Source organism: Styela clava, chromosome 6 (assembly GCF_964204865.1).
Source record: "Styela clava chromosome 6, kaStyClav1.hap1.2, whole genome shotgun sequence".
In the NCBI taxonomy this organism is placed as follows: domain Eukaryota; kingdom Metazoa; phylum Chordata; class Ascidiacea; order Stolidobranchia; family Styelidae; genus Styela; species Styela clava.
This window is the reverse complement of record NC_135255.1, coordinates 10,051,953-10,062,957: the sequence shown is the minus strand read 5'-3', so window position 1 is coordinate 10,062,957 and position 11,005 is coordinate 10,051,953. Positions and strand designations below refer to the sequence as shown.

The 11,005-nt window shown below is 33.8% G+C and overlaps 1 protein-coding gene across 1 annotated transcript; it reads right to left on the bottom strand.

Moving 5' to 3' along the window:
* Positions 1-2,703: 2,703 nt before the first annotated feature.
* On the bottom strand, positions 2,704-9,464 carry LOC144411741 (sodium-coupled monocarboxylate transporter 1-like). Its single transcript, XM_078113820.1, has 14 exons — positions 9,250-9,464; positions 8,554-8,664; positions 8,349-8,439; positions 8,160-8,277; positions 7,917-7,984; positions 7,450-7,604; positions 6,929-7,069; positions 5,417-5,546; positions 4,869-4,957; positions 4,556-4,659; positions 4,184-4,344; positions 3,664-3,979; positions 3,336-3,511; positions 2,704-2,942 (listed from the first exon to the last, which is right to left on the bottom strand). Exons 1-14 carry the CDS (start codon positions 9,390-9,392, stop codon positions 2,838-2,840), a joined length of 1,908 nt encoding a protein of 635 aa, XP_077969946.1. The 5' UTR covers positions 9,393-9,464; the 3' UTR covers positions 2,704-2,837.
* Between the last annotated feature and the right edge of the window lie 1,541 nt (positions 9,465-11,005).

The window sequence follows — 11,005 nt, the reverse complement described above, 5'->3', positions numbered from 1 at the left end:
CCCATTTGGCCCGCGGGCTGCAGTTTGCCGACCCCTTGACTAAAGGGTACAGGGGCAGCGCGCCGGACGAATTTTCGCCATTCGTCCGGCGCAACGACGCTCCTGCATCCATTCTTCATCAAACGTGCGTCAGCTTTTTACTATTTTCTAAACTATTTCTCATGACGGGTGGCGTAGCGACTTTCCACTGGATAACTATGAGAAAGTATATTTAACGCAAGGTAGCGGTATAAAATGTATTTTTTATAATTTATTGTTTATTGATATGCCACTGTAAATCAAACATAGCATGCGGTCACACAACTGCCACTGAAAGCCAGCGATTTTCAATTTCGTTGCATTTTATTACAGCCAATATAGCAAATGGACAACAAATGGATACATACAATGTCATGAGACTCGTTATTTCGAATCAATTAATCGTTTTTGTCGAATTAATTTTGGATCGTTCTGGACATCTCTGGTGGTACGTAGTTTAAATGCTGTAGAAGGGAACAATATAATAGAGTGTTGTCATATAGTTCTCGCATATTTTAGATTAAAGATTTACCGGAATATCAATAATATCAGCTTTTTTGTCGATATCGGATTTTGTGTCGCCATGGGCTAAATTACACTGATATATCCGGTATACTTAGATCTCAACCAAAGTCTTTTAAATATAACTTATATGTGGATACTGGTAACTGGAATTCTATTTGTCCGCCGAGGCACCAAAGACCAGACCGTTATAGCCTCGTCAAACACTACACAATTGATATATGTGCACTGTACAGTATATCAATGAAGCAGGGGTGGGCAAGGTTTTTGAACCAGAGGCTAAAAATTTTGCCCCCTAGACTGGCGGGCCATGTAAGTGTGACGTAGAAAATTACATTTTATAAACAATAATCACAATGTTAAAAAGCTGAATCACCCAATGGGCCGGATTTGGTCCGCGGCCGTTTTTTGCCCGTGTCTGGTATATATAAAACAATGATTGCATGTCTTTGAATGAATTAAATCAGATTTTCTGTTTGTGTATATTACAAACTGTCACAATTTTCTGTTAAAAATCTTGAGTATGCTACTGTATTTATTGGTTCCATAGGAAAAGTAGTCATATTTGTATATCATCGTGTATAGCAGAGGTGGCCAACCTGCTTTCGATCGCGTACGACCAAAATCTTAAAATTAGCTCGCGATCGACTAATTATAATAAGGTCATTCACAAAACGAATGAGTACTAAATATCCAAATAACTGCACACACGCATACACAAATTCAACCGCTGGCAATAAAGCTCGGCTCTGTAGGCGCATTCTTAAAATAATCGCCACAAAAAGTTATATCAGTTTTATAAAATTTTAAACCGATTTTATTCAGAATTCAAAAACGACTCGAAATGTTATCTATAAAATGAATAATAATTCAAAATTTAATTTTCGATTGAGTTGAATGGAAAATCTTCATTACTATTTTTGGTCTTCAGCGAATATGTGCACGATCTTTTCGAGTTTCGAAGCAAGGTCCAGCTACACTTCGACTAGGGCTAGGCATTATAACAAGATTCGTACTACGGCGACAATTTTATTGGTCACTAAAACCCGAGTCTGGAATTGTGTGCTTGTGTTTAACAATGTTTTGGATTTGTGTAGTAAAAATGATTCTCTCGATACAGGCCACTCGAAAGAAAAAGACAAAATGGCGTGTTTGTTTAAATAGACCAAACTTGGAAAATTGCAGGAACATCCTCAATAATATTATTCAATATTTTTCTCCGCAAGTACTCAATTTGCTTTTTCGTGAAACCCTTTGTAGCTGTTTAAAATGCAATATTTCAATCCTGAACTCAAGCTAATAAAAATATCTCTATATAATAAAAATATGCAAGTGGATTTAATATACAAAAATATTGAAAATGCACTCAATTGTTTACAACTAAACTAAAATCTTTTTGTCACATATGTTATTGCATTATGAATCGTAAAAATATATTGTGATAAACATATAGCAGACAAAAGTCTGATTCACATTACTCAGAAATGTCCGACAACTCAATAGCCTATGCCCTACGTTGTCTAAATATTAGAATCAGACGTTTTTGGTAAATTCGTAGGGTATAGCCAGCAGGGCGTTGCTAGTTACACGCAATATCAACAATGTTGCCTTCAAACCTATTCACATTTCTCGTTATAATTATAATTGAATAACATGGAGTTGCCAAAAGTAAGTAATCAAATCCTCTCGTTTTTTATATTTTGAAGTCCTGTTTTATCCTTTTGATTCTGTTTATCTCATTTCTCGTCTTTCATCGTACTGTTCGCAATATTTTAATTCTCACATTTAGTCAATCAACCTAATCTTGCCACAATGAAGGCCTGCAATTTTTTTAAGAATTTGCTCAATGTCAGGACACTCACGCTCACCCACGTGGGAGCAAAGAAGACTCATCTCATAACAAAATGAATCTATATATATCCAGTACTTTTTGTATTTTCCGTTTCTGATTGAAATGCTGAAATCATAAATAACGAGTCCTCTGATCTAAATTCATTTTTAAACATTTCATAAATTTTGTTTTTTATTTTTAGTTATAATTAGGGCGCAAAATTCGGAATACGGCCACAAAACCTCCGGAGTGAAACGAGAATCACAATGTTGTAATTAAGTTATAATAATATATTGAGAATGCTAAAATATTCAACAATAAAGGATGAGGTTTAATTACGATTCGACTTTTACTGAGATGCCGAAGGAAATTGAAAATTTTAGCTAATCTAATGAAACAATATTCATGAAATAAAGTTATCTTCTGCCTGTTTAAATATTTAACAGCTTCAAACGTTGTCATCTGTTTACAAACTGCTCATTTTTACCGCGTTTTTGTCATCTACGAATGATTCGTTTGCATAAACATTACCAGGATCCATCTGTACTGAATAAACGCCACTTGTTTCCTTCTAAGAAAAGATATGGCATTTATTCCAAAATTCATAGAGCCTTTTTATATAAAGCATAGGCTGTCATGTCCGAAATAGCATATCCCAATTCCTACATTTTAGTGCGAACGTAATCAGTTTAGTGATATTCATTTTTAAAAGAAATGAAATCCATTACAGTTCAGTGCATGTTTTTAGGAGATGCTTTTGCATGGGTATATGTATAAACTGGATGTTACTTAAATGAAAATCTGACATTAAATTGAATCATATATTTAGTCATAGGATAGCTGGTTGCACTACAGATCTTACGCTATTAAAAAGAAAGTTTCAACAGAGCCCTCGGAAAAAAATTTCACGTATAATACTGAATAGACTGCATTCATAGTTATCTTAAGTTTATATAGTACTTACCGTTCTATATTTTTCTGATTTTGTTCCAAACTTATCATCGTTGCCATCTTCACTCCATTCAATCCCAAATCGTAGAAACTTTCGGACTTTTTCCGGAATCCATATTCTGAAAATCCAGAGATCGAAAAGTGGTCTCAATAACTTCGGATTTACTTTGTGGCGATCTCTCCATCCACCTGGATATAGAAAAATTTCAGGTATTAGCTGTAATAAAGAGTTCATTGACCAAACACCGAATTTTGATGCAAGGTTTGTCAAATTTGAGAAAACAAATATGATTTATTTAGTACGTTTTGTCTATTACCTGTATGGAAGATTTTTCACTTACCGGTTAAAAGACTAATAATACAACCGCTGATTATACAACCGATAAAACCAGTAGCGCTGATGTATCGAAAAGACAGTGTATAGAACGGGACATCTTCATCATAAATTTCTGGAATTGTAGTTGCATCGACTGGTGTTGTCCAGTAACCAAGAGTAGTGTAGTTAGTTACTATCTCTTCTCCGTTGCATGTGAAATTGCATTGATCTGTAGTAACATCCATTGCTCTCACAAAATCGTTCGACTGTGTGATGCTTTTCCTTCCTAAATAGAGCCAGGCCCCTGATGCAATACCACAGATCACACCACCAGAAGCTCCCTACAAACAAGGGTTTGTGAAACTAAATATATTGAGTATTTCAACTTTCTATATTTAATTGATATAAAATTGACTTCGATATTGAATGCCTTATTATTATCATATTTCCTTTCAATTTAATCCTGTTTTCTTTAGTATTCGTGAAAATGGGCCTCACCGTTCTGTTTGCTGCGAATGAGTATCATTTAGGTAATTGAACCATACCTTCCAGTTTGCGAATGGAAATTGCATTCCTAAAGTGAATAATCCTAATAATGGTCCCATGGTGATAGAAATTAAGCTTAGTGCTGCTTCATATATTTCAAGTGCGTTCGTCATCAATGCTGCGATCCCGATGCAAACAACGCCAAAGAAAAATACCATTCCTGAATGTAAAAACTTGAAAATAATTCATCCAACCTTGAAGGTTACTTGGAATTTACATAAATATGAACTTCATCATTTAAAACAAACAAAGTGCTAAAATTTAGGCTTTGTTATCCGCTGTTTTTTTTTTAAACTTTCACTTTCCATACCAGAAGAACTTTATTAATCTCGACGTAAATTGCTATTTGATTAACACGATGTTACATTTACCTTTAGAGACATAAAATTGAGTTCGCTCGTTAAATTTTGTGTAAGGTGTAACAATATTATCCATTGCTGCTGATGCCAATGCATTCATCGTTGATGAAATCGTACTACAAAACAAAATAAACTCGGGCTATCTGAAGCTTCAGAAAACACATTATATATATATATATATGGTACAATTGGGTACATAATTAATACCTTCGCAGTTGAAGGTATCTGCTCAATTTGCAGAAGTTTGAAAACGGGCTTCCGATTTCAAATTCACGAGTGTATTCATTGGAATTGTTTTTATTTTCGAAACTAAAGCATGACTTACCTTAAGGTAGCAGCAAAAATGCAGGCCAGGAACAACCCGGGTATTCCGTAATAGTTGTGATATACATCCATCACAAGCAGTGGGATAATCTGATTAAATGAGAATGATTACTTTATTTTTGGCTGAAAGTAATATGCGATAGCTGTTTGTAGAACAATGATATGAAAGAAATTCAAGAATTTCATGCTTTTGGAAATCTTTTCAGTCAATTTAATTTTGAGTTAAAAGAGTCGAATTTATTTAAATATGTTTGTTGTTTTTCAAATTTGTTTCATCTGTTTGCGTGCATCATTGTGGTATGTTGTTTAAAAATCTGCGTAATAACTTTTATTAAGTGATTTTACACGTTCGGCTTCCAGAACCAATTTTCAATTTGTATATAGCCTAGTAGCCTAAATGGAACTTTTGAAATCCCGTTAGATTAGGTGGTTTTTAAATGTCAGTATTATCAAGTATTTTAGTGGGTTGCGAAGTTCGAGCATATGCTCAATTTCACTTTAAAAGAATATGTGTTTATAACACTATATTCCAACAAAAAATGTACAAACCTGATCAATTTTGCTGATACATCCTTGCTCAAGCGGATCACATCCTCTGTAATGTGCGTAAGCAACGATTGCAAGTAGGAACGCTATTCCATACAACATAATATGACCAACAATGTTTACCAATGCAGTCCTAAATATATTTTAGCTTAATTTTATTAAAACCATGAAGAAACGGAACGATAAATTAATGCTGTTTCGATTAGATCAGTGGTCTTCAAACTTTTTCATACACGACCTCATTACGTATGATAAGAACTCGCGACCCCAAGTTATATATATATGTTCACCTACAGACACGAAAAATATATTTATCAAATTAGGAAATTTATTAAAAGAACCTAATAACAACCCTATTTAATCAGTGTGAAGAATGCGACTGCTTCCTTCCAACGAGATCTTGCAACGCAAATCTGTTCTACGTTTAATCGATTTCGGTGCTTTGATCTAGGCAGAATCATAGCACTTAAACTCAAGCTTTCAAAAAGATTGATCATACGATATTTTTCTTTTATGTTTATCAGCTATTTAATAAATTGTAATTATCAATATGACGGTAGTCTGGAAAATGAGGCTTTGCAGTAAAAGCAACGGCCACTGTACAGTACATTTAAGACACAATAACAATTTACTTTAAAATGTAAATACTGTCGTTACGCAATAGCTTTATTACAAAAGAAGTCACTTCAATTCGAAATACCGAAACTTGCTAGCCTATGTAGCGTTATTCAACTTAACAGTGCAGACACTTAACAGTGAAACACTGTTTTTCACACGGACTAAATTTGTGATTGTGATGTCATAATTAATTTATCGTAATCGCTCATGATATTACCTGTCTGCGTGCTTGTTATTCATTCTTTTGTTTGAAGTATCTAGCGTTAAGCCGAGAAGTCACACACATAATAAAAATAATAAAAGAAAAGACAACGATGGGCACTCGGCGACCCCAGAAATATTTAAGACGACCCCACTTGGGGTCGCGACCCACACTTTGGTGACCACTGGATTAGATCAATATATAGTCAATTAAATTGAATCACCGAGAAACCGGTTCCAAGCACAACAATCAATCAGTTATTCGTTTTGTGGCCTTTATAGTCAATGTTTAACTTTAAATTCGTATCTAGTATTGCACGAAGCTAAAGGATTCTTGTTTATACATATACCAGATAAATTACATGAATTTTGTTTTTCTCAGTAACATTAAATCGAACCTGAAGGTCGTTACAATGTTCATCACTATTTAATTGATTCGTTATCGTTTCCTTCATAGCGTAAATCAATTTAGAAAATAGCCCAAGAGGACCATGTTAAAATATTTCGAAGTCGCGTATGATTAAAAAAAGAGTTTAGTGTAGTCTGTCTTTAATCAACTAAGGAATCTGCCTTCGTGGAGCCGATTTCACAAGCTCTTTAGATTTTATGTGAAAGTACTTGGCATTTTAATCTACTAAACTACTGGCCTAAACAGGCTCTTATCAAAAACTCTTTGAGTTTTGCAAATATACTTACATCTGTGAATCTTTCAGACTTTTGCAACTAAAAAATCTCTGAACTGCTGGTTGAGACGTTCCGTACGAAGCTGTTGTAACTATGAGAGAGTCTATGACTACTGACCAAAATGTATGTCGAATCCGAACATCAGTTTCGAAACTTGAACAATAAAAATTATAACAATATATTTGCAAAATATTCGTTTATTGGATTCGCACACCTAAATTATTATTAATTATTAAATGATTTTTAATTCAGATGACTCAAGCCCTTTGGAGAAAACTTAAATGACAATTACCCACCGGTAGATGCAGTTTTTAATAGGATCGCTACGTGCTTTGGTGCTAGCACTATATATATATATATATATATAGGATGTGATAAATTATCAATCCTGATTGAATCCTAGTACTGCTAACCATATTATCTCCACTGTCGGTATCTACTGTCCACGGGTCCACAACTGTTATGACTGAAATGCTGCATTACGATATTTCAGTTATTATACTGTAACCATAGCATTACATATGTTCACTTACTGCACAAAATCGATTCTTCCTCCTTCATAAGCGGCGTTCCAAATTTCTGCAAATCCTCCATTTATCATAACGCCTCTAGTAACGACTGCTATGACACCAACTACAATTACGAAAGATTGAAACACATCCGTCCAAACGATTCCTTTGAATCCACCCTGAAATAAATATATTTTAGATTTGACTTAGTGATCAATGCTTGGGGATCGTATTTTAGGATGAAAAAAAATAGTTTCTTCTGTTAGATTATTGTTGGAGTCAAGTTGTAAATATTTTTCTATCAACTACCACACACTTTAAAAACTTTTCGTATCCATTACATATAGTGAGTTTTTGACCCATTGCTTTGTCTCTTTCTTTTAATTAAATGTTCTCCATTTAAACTCGAGGAAACAACAAAGGAGAACTTAAAGTTAATACAACTTGTCAAAAGCTGTAATAACAAATATAAAATTGTTCAAAATACTTACAAAAGTTGTATAAAGGATGCAAACAACGCCGCATGCGAGAATACTTGCCCAGGTATTCAAACCAGACACTGGAAGGAGAAATTTTTGTAAATGAATGATTGTAATGAGGGGGGGGGGGGGGGGGTAATATATATATTTTTTGATACCATCTACCTTATGAATGTATGTGACTTAATATAGTACCTACTTTCCATAATAGTATAACATAAACATCTGTATATAGTTCATGAAATAATATCAAACCTGCTTCAAATGCAATAGCAGGTGCATACATGTTGACTCCAGAATATACGAGCGCGCCCGACATAAACGTTAAAGTACCCAAAATTTGTGTCACTCTGTTGAATCGCAATCTCAAGTACTAAAACAAAATTATCAAACTATTGTTTGTTATATCAGCCATGAGAATACAAATATACTTAGCACACTCACATCGTACACGCTTGTGATTCCCGCTGCATAGTAAGTAGGCATGAAAATGTGCGCTGCAATTATTGGAGCACTTATCGTTGCGATCAATCCCCTGAATAAAGTGTACTCAGAAATTCATTTCTTTATAACATTCAAATTTTTGGTACACTCTTGCTTATATTTTATCACTTCTAGTTTTGCTGTAGTATCAGCCGATAAAACTTACCATGAAGCCATCGACCCATATAGGTAAATTTCTGCGGGTGTGGAGAGTAAATTGAGTGCAGATTCATATGTAACACATAATGATATTGCAACCGGCAACATCGACATGGATCTGTATAGGAAATGTAACAAATAAACAATGACAGGAAAATGATACACTCAAGTATGCGTTCCAATTATTGTTTGTCCATGAATTAGCTTTTTACTGCACCCGTCGCAAAGTTTCAAAATTTAAAAAAAACACTACAGTCCGATAGTTGCTTGTCAAAAGTGTGTTTGACTAATCATCTCTAGAAAACAAGGATCATTTGCCTTTGCTGTCGGTACACAACCATTGCTATTTGCCGTAAACAAATACATATTATAATATATTTGGAAAATGAAATGTTTAAAAATCAGTATGCTCGAGTACAACTATTATCACAATATTTACATATATTAAAATAGTCTATAGATATCAGCAAATTATATCAGATATGCAATTTTTTTTTCATTGTTATATAAATATATATCATAAGCACTTCGCGATGAATGCATTTCGTGCGGAGCAAATAATATTCACACTTTACATAAATATAAGTTAGTACATTTATCATCAAATAAATCGAAAAAAAAATCAAAAAAAAAATTCCAAATAATGAGTTTCTTAAATATGTTGCTGTTTTTAACAAATTCAACCATGGAAATTGTCTCTTACTTTGTAGCATTCAGATAATCATTAGCAGAATTACTGTTGCGTTCACGATATGCATTATATATTCCGATAGCAACTGATAAAAGCAACATCAATCCAAACACGACGTAATCGACCGCAGAGAAGGTGAAACCAGATTCCGACATATTTTTCTATCTTATCAGATGTCTACTACAGTATTCTTAAAACGGCATCTGTGGATTACAATTTATTTCTGTATTCAAGATTTAGTGAGATATTTTCAAAACAAAGTAAAAATCTATGCCAATCAAAACATTGCATTTGTCGTGTTGTTAAAATGCAAAATTATAACGAGTGCATATGAGCTTTTTATCAGGTCTGAAATCATAGCCTTTTTAGAGTACCTTCAATATGTTACCAGTGATATACACCAGATTAAAATATGTCCATCTTCAATTGATCTTCGAGACGCTGCCTTATATAACCACAATGAATAGCCGTTATACACAACACATATATAAGTTTTTCACATGTAGTCTGGGCATTACTAATAAACATTTACGGTCAGAAATCTTCTGTATTCGGTACTACTTTAGAACCTTGATAAACTATTTTATTCATGAAGGCCCCGCCAATACGAACATCAGTTTTATCAACTTGTTGTAATATATGCTATTTTGTTGTTGTTATGAAGAACTCTTTGCCGTCGCTGTAACAATTTTTCAATTTGTAAGCCTTTGAAATATGTAATAAAGCATTTGACGTAAATTGACTCATACAGTTTAATGAGCATTGATCCAACGGGTATGTTATATTTTTATTTATTGCACGAATCGCAAAGTTAATTTGGAAATATTATGAATTCGTACAATTGAATTGCTATTTATTGCCTACAAACTTGAAATTGAGCATCGTCGATATGAAAATTCGTATCAATGCAACCAAGCAGTGTGTATACCAAAACTGTAAGTATAATGTAATATTACATAAAACATGTAATATTTGCGATTTGCTTCGCAACCCTTTTGTTGATGGGCATATATAAAACTTTGATACAATATTGTCATTGTTTCATTGACGTCATCTTTTATTGCTATGAAAGTCAGGAAGATAATTAAACCTCATACCCAATATGCTAAAACCGCGGATATTGAGAATAAATATACAACAGAATTTTTCTTCTCATGGTGTAGTTATATTCGACTCAGAAACACCTTGGCAATTTCTACAATGTGCTTTAGCGCAAACTCTTGTTGTGTGATCGTTTTCCCATTTTAAGTGAGGGAACGATATTTTCGAGCCCTCGTTATCGATCCAATTTTCGACCACATCGTGTGTTGCCCAAACAAGGTACTTACTAACTGTATAGTTCTAATAATTGACCAAACTGATACGAGTGAGTATTCGGCATTTGTATTGTGTTATATATGTCAGCTTTTCATCAATACCCGTGGTTGAAATATAATTGAATTCAGTTCAAAAGAACATATTTACTCGTTCTCAAATCTTTTACTTCAGGATTTGAGGCAACTTTGTCAATTGGAAAAGACGATATAATTGGGGAACCAATTTGAATACGCTACTGGGATCTTGTTTCTGTTCTAGGTACAATTCTATTCTACCAGCACCTGAACAATCAGGCAGTTCAATTCCTACAAAACTTACCAGATTACACATTCTTTCAAGCAGAGAGGTCCTATCAAGAATCTAATGACATGGGCATGGATGGAAAAATATTTTGAAACGTTTTTGGACTTTTTTCCCTACCCCCAGTAATTTTGGTTTATTGCAGGCAATT